Source organism: Pogona vitticeps, chromosome 1 (assembly GCF_051106095.1).
Source record: "Pogona vitticeps strain Pit_001003342236 chromosome 1, PviZW2.1, whole genome shotgun sequence".
Lineage (NCBI taxonomy): Eukaryota > Metazoa > Chordata > Lepidosauria > Squamata > Agamidae > Pogona > Pogona vitticeps.
Genome location: NC_135783.1, coordinates 37,987,521 through 38,013,287, shown reverse-complemented (window position 1 = coordinate 38,013,287; position 25,767 = coordinate 37,987,521). Strand labels below are relative to the sequence as shown.

Sequence of the window (25,767 nt, the reverse complement as noted above, 5' to 3'; positions counted from 1 at the left end):
AGACGGAAGCAGAGGGGAGTTCAGAAGCTGTGGTGGAAACCTTAACCACAGACAGCCGATTTGGCCAAGAGCAAAAGGCAGACGCCACTCTCCAAAAGTGTTTTGAACAGGTGACAGACGCCCAGCTAACACCTGAAACCCCAGTGAGATTTCGAGAGAAAAAGGGGATTTTATATAGAGAGACCCTGAGGAACATCTCAAAAGGGGGAGATGGGATCAGAAGTCAGCTAGTGGTACCTGAAAAGTATTGCCCCATGATCTTACAAAGGGGGCACTCTGACATGTTTGCTGCGCACTTAGGGGTGAACAAAACACAGCAGAGAATCACACAGAATTTTTACTGGCCTGAAATAGGGAAGCAGATCAAGGAGTTCTGTAAACAATGTGATGTGTGTCAGAGGCAGGGGAATAACCGTGACAGGACCAAAGCAAAGTTGTGCCCTTTGCCTGTGATTGACACTCCGTTCAAATGCATAGGGGTGGATATTGTGGGACCTTTGCCCAAGGCCACAAAGAGGGGGAACAGGTTCATTCTCACCATTGTGGACCATGCCACAAGGTACCCTGAAGCCATTCCCTTGACTAACATTGAAACTAACACGGTGGCAGATGCCTTGGTGGGGTATATGTCCAGGATGGGATTCGCCTCAGAAATAATCACAGATTTGGGCGCATCGTTTACATCGAAGCTCATGAAACGGTTATGGCAAATCTGTGGAATTAAACACAAGGAAACCACTGCCTATCACCCCGAAAGTAATGGGTTAACGGATAAGTTCAATGGGACTCTGATGCGCATGATTAGGGCTTACTTGGCAGAGAATCCAAACAATTGGGACCAGAAGCTACAATCCCTTTTGTTTGCTTATCGATCAGTGCCACAAGCCAGTACCGGGTTCAGTCCGTTTGAACTCTTGTTTGGGAGAAGGGTGAAAGGGCCCCTTGATTTAATCAAACAAAATTGGGAGCAGATCACCCAGGATGACCCACAAGACGTTGTGACATATATAGACACCTTGATGAATGACCTAAAGAGAAACCTAGAGCTAGCAGCAGAAACCCTGCAAGCTCAAAAGGTCAGAAAGAAAGCTTGGGATGACCAGGAAGGCAGGGAGAGGCACTTTAACCCTGGGGAGGGAGTGCTTTGGCCTAGGCCCTGCAAAGAGAACAAACTGCAGCTGGGTAGCCCAGAAATAAAATACTTGGGTCACATAGTAGGGGGAGGAGTGATTAAACCCCTAGAGGCCAAGATAGAAGCAGTTCGTGATTGGCCCAGACCCAACACCAAGAAAAAAGTCAAATCATTTCTCGGGTTGGTGGGCTACTACAGAAAGTTCATTCCAAGGTTTAGCGAGATGGCGGCTCCGCTGACCGATCTGACGCGGAAGAAGACTGATGACCGCACCCCGTGGACCAGTGACTGTGAGGAGGCGTTCCGGAGGTTGAAGGAGGCGCTCATCAATTATCCAGTGCTGCGTGCTCCAGACTTCGACCGGGAGTTCATCATCTACACCGATGCGTCTAACAGCGGGGTAGGAGCAGTTCTTTGCCAGGAGGATGAAAATGGTGACCAGCATCCAGTGTCCTACCTGAGTAGGAAACTCCAGAAAGGTGAGAGACATTTGGCAACCGTGGAAAAGGAGTGCCTGGCCATAGTCTACGCGATCCAGAAGGCCAAGCCTTACATCTGGGGAAGACATTTTGTTCTGTGCACTGACCATTCACCACTGCAATGGTTAAAGACAATGAAAACCCACAATAGCAAACTTATGAGGTGGGCTTTAAACCTGCAAGACTATGACTTTGAAGTGAAGGTGGTCAGAGGGTCAGTGAACTGTGTTGCTGACGCCTTGTCAAGAAGACCCGAAGAATGAAGACGGCGAAAGAAACATGGACTATGTATATATTTTGGTGACCAAAGGTTAAATGTACTTGCTTATTAAACATGCCCGGTTTGTATCAATAAAGGTAACCTGATGTATGGTAAATGGTAAATGTTTAAATGCCTAATTGATATGGTTATCCTAGTGTAAGTATAAGTAAGTATGGTGTTGTATGTTATTGTATAACTGTTTTTGTATGTTTTGGATCCAGGTTGTTTTTTGGAGAAAAGCACCTTAGCTTTCCCCCTACAAAACAACTTATAAAGAGGGGAGGTGTTACATACAGCACTGATGTTACCTGTCTGTCATGGGTTTGGAGGGAAAGTTCCATCCTATGGGGAGTGGAAGGCGGGACATCAGGAGGAGGGGCTGTACTGTATATATATGTGGAGCGTGTGTGGAGAAGTTAGGAAGAGCTGGGAGAGCTGGAGGAGAGCTGAGAGAAGAAGCTGGTGTGGGAGTCTGTGTGTCAGACAGGGTACTACTGTGTGTCAGTCAGTACCAACCTGATAGGTTCAGGTGTCTGCATGGTTAGCCAGAACTGATAGGTTCAGGGTCTGTGCTTTATTTAAAGGTGTTCTGTGTGAACCAAACTGGTGTATGTATGATTGAGACTAAGCCACGTTACTGTATCTTATTCACTTGATCATTTTATTTTCCCTGTGTGTGATTTAAATAAACCTTAGTCCTTTATTTGTTAAAAATCCATTCCTGGTCTGTGTGACTCCTTACAGGGAATGGTTGGTGGCAGCTTAGTGTAACTGTGGCATATCCCAGTAGGTCTGGGGTTGTCACAATCTCAAATCCCTCTACCAGCATAGGCACTGGTTGTACACCAAATAATCCTCCTGCCTCAGTCTGATATACAATAATGGAGCAGGAAAGAAGGTGACAACCTATAAATAAATTCCACCACACACGCACAAATTGCTTGTCAATGTGAGAGAGCAACTGAATTTGGATAGCATAGCTACTCCCCCCTCATCCCCCCCAAAAAATTCAGTTGTATTTGTATAAGGGGAAAAAAAGATTATCTCTACTTACTGGCAAGAATGACCATGTCCATTCCCCAAAATATACTCATGATCCAGCCAACCATCACAATTGCTGTGAGAATTTGAATCAGAGCTGCTGCAATATTCAGCCAGAACACACAGCAAATGTGCCTGTCAGGAAGGTCAGTCCGGGCTCCACACAACACAGTGAAGGCTGACACAAAGGTCCCTGTGGGAAGCAAGAGCCGCAGTAAAAACTTCAGAAGAAGGCAGTGTGTCACAGGCATGCCAAACAAACCTAGAACATTGAAAATCAAGGTACACGAAACACGTGTCATCTGTACAACCTCAGAAATTGACCCATTTTGTTTTCAAAGGCAAACGCAAATACAGTATGCTCATCTGCTACTTTTCCGAAGATCCTTGCAAGCATTTGAGAAAGCAACTGGAAAAAAAGATATTATTTACAGGATCCTAGGACTGGAAGAGGCCAAATTCCATCAATTTCAGGCTATTTTCTGTTTGATAAACTTATCCATAAACTTGTTCTGATGTAGTGTGTGGGAACACAGATAGAGTTCTAACTCCTGTTCTCTGAAGATGCCGGCCACAGAGACTGGTGAAACGTTAGGAAGGAAAAACCTCCAGAACACAGCCAAACAGCCCGAAAAACCTACAACAACAATTCTATTTCTCTTTTCATCTAGAATGTTTGATCAACCTCCTAATCTCCTGATGGATATAGAGGCCCCCACATCAGGGCAGGCAGAAATAGGAGCACCTCTAGGTAATCTTCAAGCATTTCCACTACTGTACTTCATGAACTAAAAAATTTGGAGAGACAATTTGTGCAATCACTTCCTATGTCCAAAACTTAAAGCCTTATGCATGTTCAATTAAGGGTATTTTCCTGATTTCAAGATATTCCCAACCCCTGGTTCTGCCATCGCCTTCATTTCCAGCGCCCACTTCCTTCCCAAGCCTCTTGAAGTTACAGAAGCTGCTTAAAGTTTGGCATAGAAAGAGAGTGGGTGGAAGATGCTAAGTCCCTAAAAAGCAATTCTGTATTGAAGTTGAGAGGTGACAGAGGAAAGAGAAGACTGGGGACTTCACCCTTTATGCAAGAATTTCCCCATAACCTTTACCTTTCTAAGTAAAGGTTGTTGAAACTTACTGGTGAAATATTGCAATAGTTATTGTCTTATTTTATGTAATCAGACTTTCTGTGATGCAAGCAAAGCAGAGTATGCTGTCAGTCCAGAATAGTTTACAATCAATCTCCCTTATCTGTCTGCACAGAAATACTATCTGCATGCGTGGGAAAAAAATTCCTGGTCTGTTATTCATGTTTTTCATACAGCACTATATATACTGGAATTGTCATTCCTTTGCCCGCAATCCAACCAATACCAAATGAAAGGGCAATTTATTAAATAATGAGCCAGATTAGATATGTGAAATTAGACTCCTTTGTATAACCCACGGTAGACCCACTTTGACAATTGTTGTTGTTGTTTAGTCGTTAAGTCCTGTCCGACTCTTCATGACCCCATAGACCAGAGCATGCCAGGCCCTCCTGTCTTCCACTGCCTCCCAGAGTTGGGTCAAATTCATGTTGGTAGCTTCAAGGACACTTTCCAACCATCTCGTCCTCTGTCATCCCCTTCCCCTCTTGCCTTTACTCTTTCCCAACATGTCATTTCCAGGGAGATTTCTCTTCTCATGAGATGGCCAAAGTATTGAAGCCTCAGCTTCTGTCCTTCCAGTGAACACTCAGGGTTGATTTTCTTCACATGATAGGTTTGATCTCTTTGCAGTCCAATGGACTCTCAAGAGCCTCCTCCAACACCACAATTCAAAAACATAAATTCTTCGGCGGCCAGCTTTCTTTATGGTCCAGCTCTCACTTCCATACATCATTTTCGTTTCGTTTAGTCGTGTCCGACTCTTCGTGACCCCATGGACCAGAGCACGCCAGGCCCTCCTATCTTCTACTGCCTCCCGGAGTTGTGTCAAATTCATGCTGGTTGCTTCGCAGACACTGTCCAGCCATCTCATCCTTGGTCGTCCCCTTCTCCTCTGGCCATCACACTTTCCCAACATCAGGGTCTTTTCCAGGGAGTCTTTTCTTCTCATTAGATGGCCAAAGTACTGGAGCCTCAGCTTCAGGATCTGTCCTTCCAGTGAGCACTCAGGGTTGATTTCCTTTAGAATTGATAGGCTTGTTCTCCTTGCAGTCCAGGGGATTCTCAAGAGTCTCCTCCAGCACCACAATTCAAAGGCATCAATTCGTCAGCGGTCTGCTTTCTTTATGGTCCAGCTCTCACTTCCATACATCACAACAGGAAAAACCATAGCTTTGACTATTCGGACTTTTGTTGGCAAGGTGATGTCTCTGCTTTTTAACATGCTGTCAAGATTTGTCATCGCTTTCCTCCCAAGAAGCAGGCGTCTTTTAATTTCGTGGCTGCTGTCACCATTTGCAGTGATCATGGAGCCCAGGAAAATAAAATCTGTCACTGCCTCCATATCTTCCCCTTCTATTTCCCAGGAGGTGATAGGACCAGTGGCCATGATCTTAGTTTTTTTGATGTTGAGTTTCAGACCATTTTTTGCACTCTTTTCTTTCACCCTCATTACAAGGTTCCTTAATTCCTCCTCACTTTCTGCCATCAGAGTGGTGTCATCTGCATATCGGAGGTTGTTGATATTTCTTCCGGCAATCTTAATTCCGGCTTGGGATTCCTCCAGTCCAGCCTTCCGCATGATGTATTCTGCATATAAGTTGAATAAGCTGGGAGACAATATACAGCCTTGTCGTACTCCTTTCCCAATTTTGAACCAATCAGTTGTTCCATATCCAGTTCTAGCTGTTGCTTCCTGTCCCACATATAGGTTTCTCAGTAGATAGATAAGGTGGTCAGGCACTCCCATTTCTTTAAGAACTTGCCATAGTTTGTTGTGGTCCACACAGTCAAAGGCTTTTGCATAGTCAATGAAGCAGAAGTAGATGTTTTTCTGGAACTCTGTGGCTTTTTCCATAATCCAGCGCAAGTTAGCAATTTGGTCTCGAGTTCCTCTGCCTCTTCGGAATCCAGCTTGTACTTCTGGGAGTTCTCGGTCCACATACTGCTGAAGCCTACCTTGGAGGATCTTGAGCATAACCTTGCTAGCGTGTGAAATGAGTGCAATTGTGCGGTAGTTGGAGCATTCTTTGGCACTGCCTTTCTTTGGGATTGGGATGTAGACTGATCTTTTCCAATCCTCTGGCCACTGTTGGGTTTTCCAAACTTGCTGGCATATTGAATGTAGCACCTTAACAGCATCATCTTTCAAGATTTTAAATAGTTCAACTGGAATGCCATCACCTCCACTGGCCTTGTTTTTAGCCAGGCTTTCTAAGGCCCACTTGACTTCACTCTCCAGGATGTCTGGCTCAAGGTCAGCAACTACATTGTCTGGGTTGTCCGGGATATCCACATCTTTCTGATATAATTCCTCTGTGTATTCTTGCCACCTCTTCTTGATGTCTTCTGCTTCTGTTAGGTCCCTCCCATTTTTGTCCTTTATCATGTCCACCTTTGCACAAAATGTTCCTCTAATATCTCCAATTTTCCTGAACAGATCTCTGGTTTTTCCTTTTCTGTTATTTTCCTCTATTTCTTTGCATTGTTCATTTAAGAAGGCCCTCTTGTCTCTCCTTGCTATTCTTTGGAAGTCTGCATTCAATTTTCTGTAACTTTCCCTATCTCCCTTGCATTTTGCTTCCCTTCTCCTCTCTGCTATTTCTAAGGCCTCGTTGGACAGCCATTTTGCTTTCTTGCATTTCCTTTTCTTTGGGATGGTTTTTGTTGCTGCCTCCTGGACAATGTTACGAGCCTCTATCCAAAGTTCTTCAGGCACTCTGTCCACCAAATCTAGTTCCTTAAATCTGTTCTTTACTTCCACTGTGTACTCATAGGGGATTTGTTTTAGATTATACCTGAGTGGCCCAGTGGTTTTTCCTACTCTCTTCAGTCTAAGCTTGAATTTTGCTATGAGAAGCTGATGATCAGAGCCGCAGTCAGCTCCAGGTCTTGTTTTTGCTGACTGTATAGAGCTTCTCCATCTTTGGCTGCAGAGAATATAATCAATCTGATTTCGGTATTGCCCATCTGGTGATTTCCATGTATAGAGTCGCCTCTTGTGTTGTTGGAAAAGAGTGTTTGTGATGACCAGCTTATTCTCTTGACAAAACTCTATTAGCCTTTGTCCTGCTTCGTTCTGAACTCCAAGGCCAAACTTCCCTGTTATACCCTTTATCTCTTGGCTCCCTACTTTAGCATTCCAGTCCCCTAGAATGAGAAGAACATCTTTCTTTAGTGTCAGTTCTAGAAGGTGTTGTAAATCTTATAAAACTGTTCAATTTCAGTCTCCTCAGCAGTGGTGGTTGGTGCATAAACTTGGATTATTGTGATGTTGAAAGGTCTGCCTTGGATTCGTATTGACATCATTCTATCATTTTTGAGATTGTATCCCATTACAGCTTTTCCCACTCGTTTGTTGACTATGAAGGCTACTCCATTCCTTCTACGGGATTCTTGCCCACAATAGTAGATATGATAATCATCTGAGCTGAATTCACCCATTCCTGTCCATTTTAGTTCACTGATGCCCAGGATGTCGATGTTTATTCTTGCCATCTCCTGTTTGACCACCTCCAGCTTCCCAACGTTCATAGATCTTACATTCCAGGTTCCTATGCAGTATTTTTCTTTGCAGCATTGGATTTTCCTTTCACTTCCAGGCATGTCCACAGCTGAGCGTCCTTTCGGCTTTGGCCCAACCACTTCATTAGCTCTGGAGCTACTTGTACTTGTCCTCCACTCTTCCTCAGTAGCATGTTGGACTCCTTCCGACCTGAGGGGCCCATCTTCCAGCGTTATATCTTTTAGCCTTTTGTTTCTGATCATGGGGCATTCTTGGCAAAGATACTGGAGTGGCATTGCCAGTTCCTACTCCAGGTGGATTGCGTTTAGTCGGAACTCTCCACTATGTCCTGTCCGTCTTGGGTGTCCCTGCACGGCATAGCCCATAGCTTTTCTGAGTTACTCAAGCCCCTTCGCCACGACAAGGCAGCAATCCATGAAGGGGTTCCATACATCACTACAGGAGAAACCATAGCTTTGACTATGCGGAACTTTGTCGGCAAGGTGATGTGTCTGCTTTTTAAGATGCTGTTTAGGTTTGTCATCGCTTTCCTCTCAAGAAGCAGCTGTCTTTTAATTTTGTGGCTGCTGTCACCATCTGCAGTGATCATGGAGCCAAAGTTGACTCTATCACTGCCTCCATATATTCACCTTCTATATGCCAGGGTTGCAGCTGGAGTTGATGGCAGTTACAGTTTAGCATAGCTGGAGAGCAGCTATAGTTGGGGGAAAGCATTCAGTGCAATATTAAAACATAATACTGAACAATAGTTTTAGATTAAAGAAATTAACACATGCAAATCTTGGGTTTAGGTAGTCCCTCTTCCCTTTGTTCCTCTTCTTGAGTATAACAGAAGCTTGCAATCATGGCTAGCAGAACTAGAGTTTGCCACTGCACACAAACACTACAAAACATGGTTCAGATAACTTGGCTTCTGTGGTTTGCAGCAAATCATAAGTGATCACCAAGCATGAAGGGAGGGACCAGCATGAGCCCAAGGCTTATTCCCCAAAACTATGGTTTATTGTTTTATCTAAATAGTCCTAATGTCCATCCCTAACATGCAAAAACACAAAGAGGGTCAACAGTAGGTAGATACATTACAAATAAGCAGATACCCCACAAATCTAACCCTTCTCGCCAGCAGTATGTTCTTATTGTTTTTTGTTTTTGTTTTTTTGCCACAACCCCTTTTAATTTGGGTTGGTTTCTCCTCAATTGGTCTAAGCTGGTTTGAGTGTTCCAACAGTGGCTTTTAATCTTAAATCTTTTTATGTTTTGAATTTTTGATCTTTTGCTTCAATTATATTCATGTTCCATCTGGCAAGAAGATATCAACCCCAAAATATGTAGGATCAAGATTTGACAGACCACTTATATTAGCAGTCTTCAGTCGCAGGCTAGAATTCTTTTGTGGATTTACACAGGCATAAGTGTAACTGACTTTTCCTGATTTTTTCTGACATGTATCTGTGTAAGTCACAGCAACAAATTATTACTACCTAGTGAGTTGCCACTCACATCTCTGATTGCCTGCCACGCATGTGACCTATCACCCAAATTGGAACATAAGTTGTCAGTTGTCTGCTGTGATTTAAAAATCTACAATTTAGTTCCGGCCACAATATATCATCTGATCACATGTTGGTGCTTTTGTTGGGAAAGAAAAGGTGGCTAAAAGGAGCAGGAAAACAAAGGCACAGATTCTCTGCAAGGCCTGAGCCTTGTCTATCATCCACAATGATGTTTATAAACTCCTTTTCTAACAGCCAGCATCCAACTGGCAGATTCCACACATCAAGAAATTTATGATAGCAGCTAGATTTCCAATGCATGCTGCCTTATTTGTTTCTTTATGAAGGCAATCCCTTCCCAGCAGCCCCTCTGTGTTCTAAATGTCTTTGTTTCATGAAACTAACAGCTCAAATGACATTTTACGGACAACAAAGCCTCATAGGCATTGAATCCCAAAATGAATGCCTTGCTACAATAAGCTGCTGACTATTTCTCTCTCTCTCTCTCTCTCTCTCTCTGTAGCCCAAAGCCCTCTTTAGTCTCCATGGTATTCCTCTGCATTATGATTTAGGATGTACATGTACGCTATGCTTGCACTGGCAGGATCTAGCTCAGAAGCAGACTCAGAATTTTTCATGATCTTTAATAAATCAGTCCAATAGCTGTGGATGATGAGACAGCTGCCCCAGGCAATGGAGGGCAGGGGCTATGATTTTGTTGTACAGTGGACCCTTGACTTACAGACGGCTTGACTTACATACTTTTTGAGTTACAGACTTCTCTGGCTGCAAAATTTAGGTTTGACTTGCAGCCTGAGAATTGACTTACAGACCAGAAAAAAACCAAAATGGAACAAAAACGGCCTGTTACGGGATTAATCGGTTTTCAATGCACTGTAGGTCAATGGAGACTTGACCTACAGACTTTTAGACTTGAGAACCACCTTCCAATACGGATTAAGTTCTCAAGTCAAGACCCCACTGTATTCCCATCATCTCCACTGCTGGGCCTGAGGTGCTCTGGAGAATAGTCACTGGCAGCAGCTCTGTGGAGGCGACTTATCTATGGAAGGCACAATGATCAATCACCTATTCCGTGCCACAGGTGATTTCCTTGAACACTTTCTCCCATTGCACCTTGGGTCCAAGGAGCCCTTGGAGGGAGGCATTCCACAGAAAGATAAGGAGAGTGAAGTATCATTGCCACCTAGACACGGCTGGCAGTTGCCACAGCTACAGCACCATGGTGGGACATGGGAATTATGTGAGAATGATGGGCAGATCAGCCAGGATGACAGTAGCATCACCACACCTGATTCAACATCTACCAGTGGTTCTCAGCTTCCATGTAAAACAGCAGGAGAACTTTGGTTGCTCCAACAGCATCCAAGCTCAGGACTCAGGTTATATTTTCTTCTGTAATCAATGGAAGACTCCCATGGTACTTTGAAGACAAATGTTAGTATGACACATACTTTTGAGTGCCAGAAATCCATCTGAGATGCATCAAATTAAATAGGTTGAATAGCCATCTGTCAGGGATGCCTTAAAGAGAGTTGGAAAGGACTCCAAGAATCATAATCACATCCAGTAGATTTCCTGCATTGGCAGAGACTGGATGTATTTATGAGTCCTTTCCAACTCTCTTTAAGGAAGAAGGAAAAAAACAACAATGGGACTTAGAGGGACATAAAATGCAAGAAATATAGTGATAATTAAATTAAAGGTTAAATATCTGAATAATACTTACAGTAACTCTCTCTAACGCCCATGTTGATAAACAACCCAGCATTGTTAAACTTATCAGGAGTAATAAAAGTGTGCTGCTTATATACTGCCGCATAGTACTTAAAGCACTCTCTGGGTGGTTTACAAGTTCATTATGCAGCCTACACATTGCCCCTGCCCCGCCAGCAAGCTGGATACTCGTTTTACTGACCTTGGAAGGCTGAGTGAACCTTGAGCTGGCTAGGTGGGATGGGACCCCAGATCATAAGCACAGTTTTGGCTGCAGCACAGCCGTTTAATCACTGCGCCACAAGGGATGACTACTGGGATGAAAATATGTAATCTCAATTCAACCACAGAATTTATGTTAGAGTGTATCTTTTCGGTTAATACAGGAGTTTCTGAATTCTCCTGTTTATAGAGCATTCTAGGGGGAGGAAATGTACAGGGGACAATTACTCATTTCTAATATTCCGTGTGGAGTCACAATTTTGTCTCTTCTTTCGTTCAAGACATTTTTCTAAAAATCACCATTCAGAGCTAGCCCAAGGTATTCTGCTGCCAGAGAGAAAAGGCAAGATTTACAGCTGCAGCGGAATGTTACTTCAACACTAGGGACAAGACAGTATTCACTGCACGTGAGGACAACACAGTAACTTGGTGGCAGATGCTACTCTTTACATCAGTATCTTTTAGATGTTTTCTGCCTCTCTGCATCCCCTGACTGAGCTTGCTGCTTCGCTCTAGCTCATGCTAGGGTTGGTCACTTATAAAACCATGCAGCCAATCTGTTGCTATGGTTGCATAGCAGGGAGAGGCAAGATCCCAACCATGTTCAGGCCCACACCTCACCCTCATGATAGCTGCAACAGGCCCCAAAATGGAACAAGTTCAAACTGAAACAAGTTCAGAGGAGGGCAGCAAGGATGAACAGGGGACTGGAAGCCAAGCCTTACGAGGAAAGACTTAAAGAACTAGGCATGCTTAGCCTTGGGAAAAGAGGAGGGAGGGCAAAAAAGATACCAACTTTCATATATTTGAAAGACTGTCATATAGAGGAGAAGCAGAATCTGTTCTTGATCATCCTAGAGTAAAGGACATATAATCACGGTCTCAAGGAAGACAGATTTCATTTGAATCTCAGGAAAAATGACCTAACTGTAAGAATAGTACAGCAATGGAACTAATAGGCTTAGGAGGTGGTGAGTGCTTCAATTCTGGAAGCATTCAAGAAAAATTAGACAACTGTCTATCAGGTATACCTCAATTTGGATTCCTGCATTGAGCTTGGGACTGGACGTGATGACCTTATAGGCTCCTTCCAACTGTATTATTCTATGATCCTATGAATGTGTCTGGTCACTATTGGCTCATCAGTTGCTATTTGCTAACATCATGCAAAGTTCCATGTTTTGGTCCCCCCCCGAATCTTACTGTCCCCAAGTATGGTGCAGGTTTTAAACTAGGTTTGGTTGTGAATGTTCACAAGGTGAGAGAAGGAGAAATATACTGTTAAGATTTCTCTCAGTACCAGAATAAGTGCTGCATAGACACATGGGCTGTTAGTCCCACAATAAAGTAGGTAGAAACAGTTAAAAGAAACAGCTAACCTTTATTAAGGAAGTTGCATTTAAGACAGAAATGCCCAAACCCCAATTTTAATTAAAGTGACACATGCCACGGGAGAGGAGCAACAATGATATCTGCTCCTCAGAGGGTCAGAAAAAGAAGAAAAATGAAACTGATAGGCAGATCCTGAGAATATCAGTGTAACACAAGATGCAGTAGGAAGCAGAGGTTAGAGAGTCAAATAAAAGATAGAGAGTATCCCTGGCTTCTTTACTCCATAATGCAGGGGTGGGCAAGTAATTTCTATAAGGGGGACACATGAAAAATCTGAACTGTGTCCGGGGGCTAAACCAACTTTACTTAAAAATAAAATGAAACAGTGATGTTATGATTGTTTTTATTTTAAACTTGTTAATTTTTACAAATACTAAAGAGGTTTTTTGTGGTATGTTAAAGATAAGCAACTCATCAACTTTAGACAAAAAGCTATAAATGGTTTTGATGTTCAAAACTGTCCGCAGGCCGGACAGGAGCAGCCCGCACTTTGCCCAGGTCTGCCCTAATGCCTCTTGTGATCATATGGGCTGGATAGTTGCTAAGAGGCAATGCTTGGAGGGCACCAGGTTAACAGGTTGATCAATACGGAGGAATTTCTGTGGCCTCAAGATTCTGTCCATGTGGCTCTGGGATGCTAAAAAAGTGCCACATATGCAGTTTTGTTAGAAATTTTACCAAAGGGCCATTTCATCCCTAGCAGCTTTTCCAGATTGCTCAAATGAGCAGTTACTTTCAATATGCATGGAAGGAGAGAACATTAACATTACTCAGAAGATCACAATATTTTAAAATGTAGCTTAGCACTCTAAGTGGAAGATACTAGTAAATTAAAAATTTGGTCCCTACTTTTGTTACGATTCATATTGTCATGCTATGATTAGCTATACAACAATATACTGAAGAGCTATACAGGCGAGATACAAGGATGACAGATTCCTTTGAAGAGGAATCCTATAATGAAGACCCTGGCATTTTAGAAAATGAAAGGAAAGCTGCTCTAAAATCACGTGGAAGAAATTTATCACCAGTAGTTGGGATACAGGTAGAACTATTTCTAGCTACAGAAAAGGAATCTGTTAAAAGGATAACAAGAATATCCCAACAAATATAGCAAACATAGCAATGGTCTACAGATTTGAAACATTTATCATACATTTTAGTCCTCAAGAAAGGAAATGCCGAGCAGTGCAGTAACTACAGGGCCATTGCATTAATTTTTCATGAAATCAAGGAGATGTTCAAAGTGTTGCAACAAAGCCTTTTCCCCAGTATGAATTAAGAAATTCCTAATATCCAAGCTAAATTCCAAAATGAAAGAGGCACTAGGAATCATACTGCAAACATATTTGATCTATCAGAGTGTACCAAAGAATTTCAGAAGATTGGTCTATTCTTTATAGACCACACCAAAGTTTTTGACTGTGAGGATTATAAGAAGCTATGAGTTATTCTAAAAGAAATGGGTGTACCTCAACACTGCATTGTCCTCATGTGTAACCCATACCCTACACAAGTGACTAGTATTAGGTCAGAATATGGAGAAACTGAATAGTTTCTGGTAAGCATAGGTTTCAGACAAGGGTGTATTTTATCTCCCTGTACATTCAATCTGTATGCAAAACATATCAGACAGACAGCTAGATTAGATTCAGATGAACGAAGAATGAAAACTGATGGAAGAAACATAAGTAGTTTAAGATATGCAGCTGACACTATATAACTGGCAAAAAGCAACTTGATGGCACATAGCAAGAACAAAATTAGTCAAAAACATACAACCTTTTCTTTTTCTTTGTATTTTTGTAAATAAATATCACATGCTCAGTCGATTGGTTGGTACCCTATCAAAACCTTCCTGTTTGTCTAGGCATTTTTAGAGACTTTTGAAATTAATTCAATCTAAATTTACTATATTTCTTTTTTGTTGTTGTTAACTTTATAGTTTTATCTTTCCACATAATTATGCTGGAATATTGCATTGCTTTTATTATTTAGTTTTATTGTGCTAGGATTAATTTTAATGATTAAGTAGCAATATACTGAAGATAACTTTCATATTAAAGAAGAGTGATCATTGGGAAGATGAGAACAGGAGCATTTCTTACTGGTAAAATTTAGCCTTCTTAGAATATTTGAATGCACTCTTCTGTGACTAACTAAAAGTTCAGATTAAATGAAAACAATGAAAACTCTTTTATCTATACCAGTCATACATTGCCATTCATGCATCAATGAAGCTAAAGAAGAAAGTTGTGTCCAGGAGTGTTGCTTGCAATCATATTATTACTCTTCTGGTTTTCAGTTCCCATTAAATTCTCCTTTCTTCACTAGCCAAAAAGGAGCAATCTTCCATCTGTTGTCAGGGAGGTTTTAAGTGCACACCCTAGTTTTTTGTCTGATTTTTAAAGTTGTTTTAGGAATACTTCAATATACAGCTGCATTACTTCAACAAAACTGAAGTGTACGATTTTTCACCTCCTCTGACATCCAGATTTTTCTAGTCAATTAACTGTGACAACTGGTAATCACACTGAAGGCTGATCCTTTAGTGATTTTCCTGCTTTTTGTAGACCAGTGCCTTGGCAGCTAAAAACAACATGCAATGTTGGGAAAAGAGAGATGCTGAAACTCATCATTAGAAAATGTGAAAGACATGAGCATATAACAATCTCTTTTCCCACACTGGGCAATGATCTGTCAAGAGTTTCACAAAAGTACAGAGTTGAAAGGGACCAATAAGGCCATCAAGTCCAATCCCCTGCTCAATGCAGGAATCCAAATCAAAGCATATACATCATATGGTTGTGTAATGTTCCCTTTAATGCTTCCAGCACTGAAGGGCTCACCAGCTCCTGAGCTTATTGGTTCCATTGCTGTACTGTAACAGTTAGGAAGTTTTTTCCCCCCTGATATTCAACTGGAATTTGGCTTCCTGCAACTTGAACCCATTATTATGTATCCTGCACTCTAGGATGATTGAGAACTAGAGATGGAGGTATTCATATTTGTATATGAATGTCCCCTCCCTTGCAGGTATAGATAATGAGGGTCCGGCCCCCTGGTGCCCAACTGGCCACTCATGATTCTGCCACTGCCGCGAGCTCCACGGTGCCTTCCCATCGCTGTTGCTCGTGATGGATTAGCCAGGTCATGAGCAACAGAGATGTTGCTCGTGACCTGGCAGAGAGACTCATCATCCCACCTTCTGCCAGGACTGCCTAATCCATTACGAGCAACAGAGTGATAGGAAGGCACCGTGGAGCTCGCAACAGTGGTGAAATTGTGAGTGGTCAGGCCCTGGGGCCAGACCCTTGTTATCTGTATCTGTAGGGGGATATTTGTATTCGTATATGAATACCCCCATCTCTATTGAGAACACATCTAGCCCCTCCTCTGTATGATAATCTTTCAAGCATATGAAAAAATTATATATCATATCTGCCCTCCATCTTCTTTTCTCATGTCTAAATAGGCCCAGTTCATTCAGTCTTTCCTCGTATTGTTTGGTTTCCGGTCCCTTGATCATCCTTGCTACCCTCCTCTAAACTTGTTCCAGTTTGTTGGCATGAGGCCAAACCAGTGCCAAATAGAAGGGAACAAGTATTTGAAGACTGTAATTTTGTTAATACTGCCTAAAATAGCATTGGCCTGTTTCCAACAATCCTAAACAAAGTATCCAAATGAAAACTGGGCAAAAACACGATTTCCATAACAGTAAAGCAGAATGTGGGTCTATCTCTGTTATAACTCTAAGGTCATAAAATCTAACCACCTAAAAGTTACCCTACATGTGTGCACCTTGGGGTTATTTTGTTTACAAAATTCATTAGAAATTATTAAAATATGTCTGTAGCCTGCATTAACCTCTTCAGTCATACTAGCGCTCAAGTCCCTTCCCACCTCTCCACTTTCCCTAGAGATAAGGCCTGGGATGTTCATTTCTCCAGATGATATCTTGGTATATCCACGTGGTGCTTATTTCTGCAGGGCTCGCAAATTCTTCAGACAGCTCAGAGAGGGGGAAACAGACAGAATGATGGACAGAAAGACAGAGGGAGAGAGGGAGAACTGCTTGGTCGGGGTAAAATGGAGAGAAGACAGGGAAATGCCCTAACTTGGAGACAAAGAATAGCCAGGGGAAAAAAAAGAAGCAATGGGGAAAAGAAATCAGGACAAAAACAAAAACAAAACAACACAAAAAATGTTGAGTGTTGTTCTTCCAGTATTGAGTGTCACTACTTCCAGTAGCTGAACATTAAAAACAAAAAAAAAGTACAGAAATAGAAGAAATGGTAAAGATCTGCAGAACAACATGCTGATAGGAGCAGAAACAGCAGTAGCAGCAGCAACAGACAAAACAACAAATGCAATAATAATTAGAAGCCAACACAGATTTGTCAAGAACAAATTCTGCTGGACTAATGTGATCTCATTTTTGACCAGGTAACGTCCTTGATGTAGGGAATGTTGTAGACATAGTATATATTGACTTCAGAAAAAGATTTTTGACAAACTACCCCATGATAGCCTGATTAGCAAGCTAAATAGGGTGGGCTGGATAGAAGAACTGTCAAGTGGATACACAGTTGGCTACATTAATCATACAGGGTGATGACTGATGGCTTCTTCTCAAACTGGGAGGAGGTAACAAGTGGGGTACCCCAGTGCTCAGTCCTGGGCCCAGGGCTCTTCAACATTTTTATGAGCAACCTGGAGCAGGGGATAAAGGGAATGCTAATTAAATTGATGACAATGATGATGAGCTTTATAATGGTCACTGACAAGTGGGCATATCCAATGTATCTATAACACATAATACATTAAAAATAGCATAAGGTAGCAATAATATCACACGTACACAATCTGTTACAATATAACTAAATTAGATGGAACTTCCTTAGTTTCACTGGACTGAGGAGTTCAGTAAATAAATTCAGTAAACTCTGTACCACCTCCAGTTTCATCATCTTTAGTATAGCATATAGAATATAGGGTGGCCAGTACACATTATTACACATTCCTGCACTCGGGGGAGCCGAACTTCATCTGCCTTCCGCAGCTCACCGAGTGAGAGACGGTGGGTTTGTGGTTGGCCGGCTGCCAGCCTTTTGCGGAGGGAACTGGCTAAGTCACCTTTGCTCTGCAGGATTGAGCCCTGTTGCTTCTTGGCTGCCTCCTCCCCTCCCTACATCAGCCACCTGGCTCAAGGGGAAAAGAAGGCTTTTAAGCCGGAGCTGCTTCTGGGGCCCTTTCAGACCAGCATTCCTGTACTCGGGGGAGCCGAACTTCATCTGCCTTCCGCAGCTCACCGAGTGAGAGACGGTGGGTTTGTGGTTGGCCGGCTGCCAGCCTTTTGCGGAGGGAACTGGCTAAGTCACCTTTGCTCTGCAGGATTGAGCCCTGTTGCTTCTTGGCTGCCTCCTCCCCTCCCTACATCAGCCACCTGGCTCAAGGGGAAAAGAAGGCTTTTAAGCCGGAGCTGCTTCTGGGGCCCTTTCAGACCAGCATTCCTGCACTCGGGGAAGCCGAATTTCATCTGCCTTCCGCAGCTCACCGAGTGAGAGACGGTGGGTTTGTGGTTGGCCGGCTGCCAGCCTTTTGCGGAGGAAACTGGCTAAGTCACCTTTGCTCTGCAGGATTGAGCCCTGTTGCTTCTTGGCTGCCTCCTCCCCTCCCTACATCAGCCACCTGGCTCAAGGGGAAAAGAAGGCTTTTAAGCCGGAGCTGCTTCTGGGGCCCTTTCAGACCAGCATTCCTGTACTCGGGGGAGCCGAACTTCATCTGCCTTCCACAGCTCACTGAGTGAGAGACGGTGGGACTATGGCTGGGCTCTCGGCGGCTGCCAGATTCCCTGAAGGAACCGGCTGGGGAACAAGCTGGGAAACAGGGTGGTCTGAGGGGTCTCTGGGGCAACCAATAGAGACAATATACGGCAGGGGAAGATATGGCGGTGGGAGTAGAGCATGCCCGAGTAGGAGAAAGGAGGTTAGATACCTTACACCTATCCCCCTTTCTAGCTCTACTCCTAGCCAAATGGTACCAGGTGACCACATCAGCCACCCCCCGGGCCACATGGTATTGTTGGTAAATGCCAGGTCGGCAAAAAACAAGACTGCCCTCATCCATGACTTAATTTTGGATGAGGGGGCCGACCTGGCATGCATTACTGAGACCTGGGTGGGAGAAGAAGGAGGAGTTCCTCTATCTCAGTTATGTCCCCCTGGGTACTTGGTCCAACACCAGGGTCGCCCGGAGGGGCGGGGAGGAGGTGTGGCAATAGTCTATAAGGATTCCTTCCATTTTTCCAGGCTCCCTGTCCCCTTGGGAAATGGTCTAGAGGGCCTGTACTGTGTGTTGGGCTTGCGAGACAGACTAGGGATTCTGCTGGTGTACCGCCCACCCTGCTGCTTACCAACAGTCTCCCTACCTGAGCTGACGGAGGTGATCTCGGATCTGGTGTTGAGGACCCCCAGACTTTTGGTACTGGGGGACCTCAATCTCCATGCTGAGGCCACTTTATCAGGGGCAGCTCAGGACTTCATGGCCGCCATGACAACCATGGGGCTGTCTCAACATGTCATCGGCCCGACTCATGAGAAAGGCCATACACTTGACCTAGTATTCTCTGCGGGACAGGGGGATGGTGGTCCGGATGTGGTGGATTTATCCTTGACTCCGTTGTCATGGTCGGACCATTTCCTGGTAAAATTTAGACTCTCAGCCACTACTACCCTCTGCAGGGGTGGGGGATCAATTAAAATGATCCGCCCCCGGAGACTTATGGATCCTGAAGGATTCCTGAATGCTCTAGGGGAGTTTCCAGCTGATATGGTCGGCGCTCCTGTCGAAGCCCAGGTCGCCTTGTGGTACAAGGAGATGGCCCGGGCGGTTGACACGATCACACCTAGGCGCCCTCTCCCTGCCCGCAGAGCCTATAAGGCTCCATGGTACACAGAGGAGCTTTTGGCCATGAAACGGTTGGGGAGACGGCTTGAGCGCAGATGGAGGAAATATCGCTGCGACTTTGACCAAACACAGCTTAGAGCCCATTATCGGGCCTACTCTGTGGCAATACGGCTGGCGAAACGCCAGTATTTCTCCAGCCGTATCGCTTCCTCGGTGTGTCGTCCAGCAGAGCTATTTCGAGTGGTCCGGGACCTTCTTCAACCTAATGGTTCGGTGGAGGTCCTGGATTCCTCAGTGGCTCGCTGTAACGAATTTGTTACGCACTTTGAGGGAAAAATTGCTCAGATTCGCAAAGATTTGGACTCCACTGTTGATGCAGAGCCCATGGTTGTGTCCAGTGCTCCGGACTTATGTCATAATTTATTGGATGAGTTTCAGTTGTTGCGACCTGAGGATGTGGACAGGGTGCTTGGATCGGTTCGTGCCACCACTACACAACTCGACCCTTGCCCATCATGGCTAATAAAGAAATCTGCCAAGGGAGTTTGCACCTGGATCCTGGAGGTCATCAACTCCTCGTTAAGAGAGGGAGTGGTTCCTGCCCCATTAAAGGAGGCAGTGATTCGCCCGCTCCTAAAAAAACCTAATCTGGATCCAGGTCTAGTGAACAACTATCGTCCAATAGCAAACCTCCCTTTTCTGGGCAAGGTGTTGGAACGTGTGGTGGCTGAGCAGCTCCAGGCTCTCCTGGATGAAACGGATTATCTAGATCCATTTCAATCGGGTTTCAGGCCGGGTTATGGGACGGAAACTGCCTTGGTCGCCCTGTATGACGACCTTTGCCGGGAGAAAGACAGGGGTAATGCGTCCCTGTTGATTCTCCTGGACCTCTCAGCGGCTTTCGACACCATCGACCATGGTGTCCTTCTGGACAGACTGGCTGGGATGGGAATCAGAGGCACTGTTTTACAGTGGTTCCGTTCCTACCTGGCTGATCGAGTCCAGAAGGTGGTGCTGGGGGACAGTAGCTCTGACCCATGGCGGTTGCGTCATGGGGTTCCTCAGGGCTCTATACTGTCCCCCATGCTGTTCAATATCTACATGAAACCGCTGGGGGAGGTCGTTAGGAGGTTTGGGCTGAGGAGTCAGCAATATGCTGACGACACCCAGCTCTACCTCTCATTTTCTACCAATCCAGGTGTGGCAGTCACCGTTCTGAACTCGTGCCTGGACTCGATAATGGTCTGGATGAGGGTCAATAAACTGAGGCTCAATCCAGACAAGTCTGAAGTGCTGCTGGTAGGTGCCCCGCCAGATAGGTTAAAGGGTCATCTCCCTACCTTAGACGGGATCACACTCCCCCTAAAGGATAGGGTCCGCAGCTTGGGGGTGCTCCTTGACCCCAGTCTGACCTTGGAAGCCCAGGTGGACTCGGTGTCCAGGGGTGCCTTCTTACAGCTGCGGAGAATATATCAACTTCGCCCTTACCTGGATGAGCGGAGCCTGGCAGCAGTCACTCATGCACTGGTAACAACCAGACTGGATTACTGCAATGCGCTATACGTGGGGCAGCCTTTGAAGACGGTCCGACGACTGCAACTGGCACAGAACCGGGCTGCGCGGCTGGTAAGTGGTGCCGCCGCACGGACTCATATCACGCCGGTTCTGAAAAATTTACACTGGCTGCCGGTTGCTGCTCGGGCCCAATTCAAAGTGCTTACTTTGACATATAAAGCCCTAAACGGCTTAGGACCTGGTTACCTAAAGGACCGCCTTCTTCCATATGTGCCTGCCCGTCCTCTAAGATCAGGCCAGGAGGCCCTTCTGAAGGTGCCATCCCTGAAAGAGGTGAAGGGGATGGCATGTCGGAATAGGGCCTTCTCGGTTGTTGCCCCCCAACTTTGGAACACCCTCCCTAGAGAGATCCGCCTGGCTCCGACACTCTTGGCCTTTCGGCGCCAGGCAAAGACCTTTCTGTTCACCCAGCATTTTAATTAATTACTTTTAATGTTTTAATTGTTTTAAGAAATATTTTAATATATGGTATTTTATACTGGTTCTTAAAATGTTTTTAATGTTTTTAGGTTTTGATGTTGTACGCCGCCCAGAAGCCACTGGCAATGGTGCGGCTGAAAAATATTGTAAATAAATAAAAATAAAATAAATAAATAAATTACTAAAGGAACACTAAACATTTAGCTACGCCTGGACTGGTGCAAGGAGTGGAAACGTTCTGTGCAGCAGCAATGAAGTATTGCTGTTTCCTCCTTGCTAATCAAATTTGTGGATGACACAAAATTGATTGGAATAGCTAATATTCTGGAAGACAGAAACAAAATTCAAAATGATCTAGATAGGCTTGAGCACTGGGCAGAAACAACAATGAAATTCAACACAGATACATGCAAAATGTGGCACCTAGGAAGAAGAAACCAGAAACACGGTTACAAGATGGAGGATACCTGGCTCAGCAATACTGTGAGTGAGAAGGATCTTGGAATCATTGTAGATCACAAGCTGAATATGAGCCAACAGTGCGATGTGGCTACAAGAAAGGCAAATGTAAAAAAGGCAAATTTTAGGTTGCATTAACTGAAGTATAGTCTCCAAATCCCATGAGGTACTAGTTCCCCTCTATTCTGCACTGGTTAAGTCTCATCTTCAAGAAGGATGCTGACAAATTGGAACAAGAACAGAAGAGACCAGCAAGGATAATCAGGAGGTTGGAAACCAAGCCCAGTGAGGAAAGACTGAAAGAACTTGGGATGTTTAGCCTTGAGAAAAGAAGACTGGAGCATTTTTCAAACACTTCAAAGGCAGTCATACAGAGGCAGGACAGGATCTCAATCATTCCAGAGTGCAGGACAGGCAACAATGGGCTCAAGTTACAGGAAGCCAGATTTTGGTTGAATATCAGGAAAATTTTTGTAATTGCTAGACCAGTATGGCACTGGAACCAATTACCTTGAGAGGCGGTGAGTGCTCCAACACTGCAGGTATTCAAGAGAAATTTCGACAATCACCTGGTAGATATCCTTTATTTGTATCAAAGGGAGTTGGACTCGATGGCCTTATAGACTCCTTCCTACGTCATTATTCTATGATTCTATAACAATAATGTCTCATAAAGTGAATTCTGATATGCTTTTCCATGTAGAGAAAATGTAGAGTAGTTTACCATTCCCTTCTTTCGGGTGTGCCCTGGGACTGTGCAGCTTGCCCAAAGTCACCCAGGGTAGCTCTCCTTGCAGAAGGCACAGTGGGGAATCAAACACTCAGCCTGTGCTTTGGCAGCCAGTTACCTAAATCACTGAGTTATCTAGCCAGGTAACATGTTGATAGAACTGGGTAAATGAGGTCTTTATCTGCCTTTGAAATTTAGTACAGGTGAAACATCCTGCAGAATTAATTCCATTTTGATGAAGCCCACTCTCCAGTCAATACCCATTGTGTTTCACAAGGTAAAAAGATTTGGAGGGAGGCTTCCAATGAAGATCTTAGCATCTAGCTCATTGAAAGGCATTCTTAGAAATACCCATTCATACATTTAAAAGTAAGTATGAACACTGCTGAATTTTTCAACTAATTAGCCATCTCATATGACATATTAACAAAGTCCTTGTGGCTAGAAAAATAATTCATTTTTAAAAGTACATCTTTTACACACATACACAGTTCCTTGCAATATGTCTCTATGATATTATGTTTTTATTTAATTTTTGTTTTCATTTATGCAGCTATCTACATCCCTCAATAAACATTTCAGCCTCTTGTGGGAACAAACATATATGCCAGACAAACTACGGCATGAGTGTGAAAAAGATATCAAATTGAATAACAAAGACCATCAGTACTAGTGAATGAATGCACATAGTCAGCTTCTGGAGGTAGACAGTATGTTGCATATATTTCATTGTATGGATCACATTATTAAAAATCCTGCACTTTGGTAGGAACTGCAGCTCCAGATTTTCAAAACTGCAAAGCATTCACTCACAGTTAAGGACTGCAATCTTACCATCAATATTTTAAAAACAGCGAAGCTGGATAAGACATTGTTAGAAAGGGATACAGGATCAGCATAAAATTGCAGGGGTATAGGAATTTGCCTCAAGGCAGTTCTGTGTTTCTTGGCAAACAAATGTTCTCATACTTTGCTGACATGATGTGAACTGGAGGAGATACTTAATTCCTCCTGCATTACAGAGTCACCCTGTAAGCATCTTACCACCAGTTGTGTCCATAAACTTTACAAGACAAATAGAAGATTGGGATTTGTAAGTTTTTCTCAAAATGCAATGGATCTGTTCCCAGGCTTGCCTGAGATGAACACAGAATGAAAAAAATCAGTCTATGATGAGTGATTCTGAATCAACACCTTGCAACTCAAGGATTATCTAGATTTCTTTCTTCCCAATGAATCTCTCTCCCAATCTCACACAGTTGTTCCTCTACGGTAGTGCTCAAGTTCAAAAGGGAAGATGCAAGGACCCTCTGTGAAATTCTCAAGCCCCATCTTGATATTCTCCCAATTTTAGTAAAGCCTGTGGTAGCCTACAGCTTTCTAAAAACAATAGTTCCAGGGAGCATCACAAAGGGTGTCAAAAGGCAATCCATCTGTATATTCCCTCCCCCTGCATATTCCAGCATTGCTACGAAGAAGAAAATCACACATTTCCAAGCAACTATGCTTTCTCACTTACCTATCAATCACAAAAATAACAACAAAAGTGCTTAATTAATGTTCAAACAAAACAACGGTTGTTCTTATCAGAGATTCTTCCGGTCTGTTTCCTAGATTTCTTTTTCTTTCTTTCTTTTTAGGATAGTCAAAGAAATTTATTCTCTACCAGTGGTTCCCAACCTTGGCTCTCCAGATGTTCTTGGACTACAACTCCCAGAAATCCTAGCTAGTACAGCTAGTGGTGAGGGCTTCTGGGAGTTGCGGTCCAAGAATATCTGGGGACCGAAGGTTGGGAACCACTGCTAGACTTTTGTTGTCATTGTTTCAAATACAGTGGGGTCTTGATTTGAGAACGTAATCCGTATTGGAAGGCGGTTCTCAAGTCAAAAAGTCTGTAAGTCAAATCTCCATTGACCTACAGTGCATTGAAAACCGATTAATCCAGTAACAGGCCGTTTTTGTTCCATTTTGGTTTTTTTCTGGTCTTTAAGTCAAATCTCAGTCTGCAAGTCAAACCTAAATTTTGCAGCCAGAGAAGTCTGTAACTCAAAAAGTCTGTAAGTCAAGCCGTCTGTAAGTCAAGGGTCCACTGTATGCTATCCCATAGTGCTAAAGCACTCTCTGGATGGTTTATGACATAATTATACAAACAACACTTCATTAATAAAACATCTTCACAAGACTATCATAGCTAAATGAATCAGATACTCCTACTGGTACTCTCATGGATCTTTATATTCAGGATTTGTTTGAATGAGTGGGTTGGAGAACCACCCTACAAGAGATAGGAAAGAAAGTAATAACATAATAATATTGAATGACCTTTTATCTTTCAGGATTTAGCCTACAGGATGGTACAATATTTTATAATCTCTGTATCAGTACTGTCCTATGTCTTGGAGTGGCTTGCTCCTACTACTAGCTTTTATGCTGTGCACATCTCCCTACAGCACACTCTATACCGGAAGCTGAGTACAAATAGAAGGCCAAAAATGATACCCAAAGTCTGTATGATATACTGTACATATTGTTCCTTTATATAATTAGTCCCTGCTTTGGTCATTTAGAACCAAAGCACATAATCAAGAAAGGGGAGAAATAAGGGAGCAAAGCATACAGATTTCTTCTACAGTTATATTTATCCCCAATTGCTCTGGAGTAGGTTGTCTGCACTTTGTTTATATTGATGCATATTGCCTGGATTATTCATTGTCCTGAAACAGAAGACTTCTTGTTTGGGTAAGAGAAAGGGAGGCAAGAGAAGTGGAGGGTACAGATCCTTATCAGTGCTTTTCTTTGTTTAAAAGCAAATGTCATCACAAACCTGACCTTTATTAACAGTAGCAGGCATATTTAAAAACATATCTGGTTTGACTTCCTGGAAGAATTTCAACTTTCACTGAACAAACAAAACTTGATTAATGAGGAAACTAAAACGGGTGCAAGATTTATATCTGCACATACTACAAAACCCCTTAATATTCAGTTTCTATGGCAGCAGGCCCCACTGGTGTACAACAACATGCAAATGAATCTTACAAAGTAAATGTAGAAATGTAGCCCTCACATTGTACGACTGCTTACAGAACTGAAATACTACATACTGCCTTTGTATTTGAGTGTTATACTCTTTTGTTGCTTTAACAAAAGCAGACACACTTCAACTTACATTCCTCTTACAGATATTTTCCCAAACAGGAAGATCTGATTCTACTTGGTCAGTCTGCCTGTGTTTTTGTGTG

General features: G+C 43.4%; 1 protein-coding gene across 1 annotated transcript in view; it reads right to left on the bottom strand.

Moving 5' to 3' along the window:
* The window catches only part of STUM (stum, mechanosensory transduction mediator homolog), a 68,103-nt gene that overhangs the window by 7,640 nt on the left and 34,696 nt on the right, over window positions 1-25,767 (bottom strand). Inside the window, exon 2 of the mRNA XM_072990987.2 lies at window positions 2,928-3,107. Coding sequence (XP_072847088.2) covers window positions 2,928-3,107 — 180 coding nt within the window. The remainder of the gene's footprint in view (window positions 1-2,927; window positions 3,108-25,767) is intronic.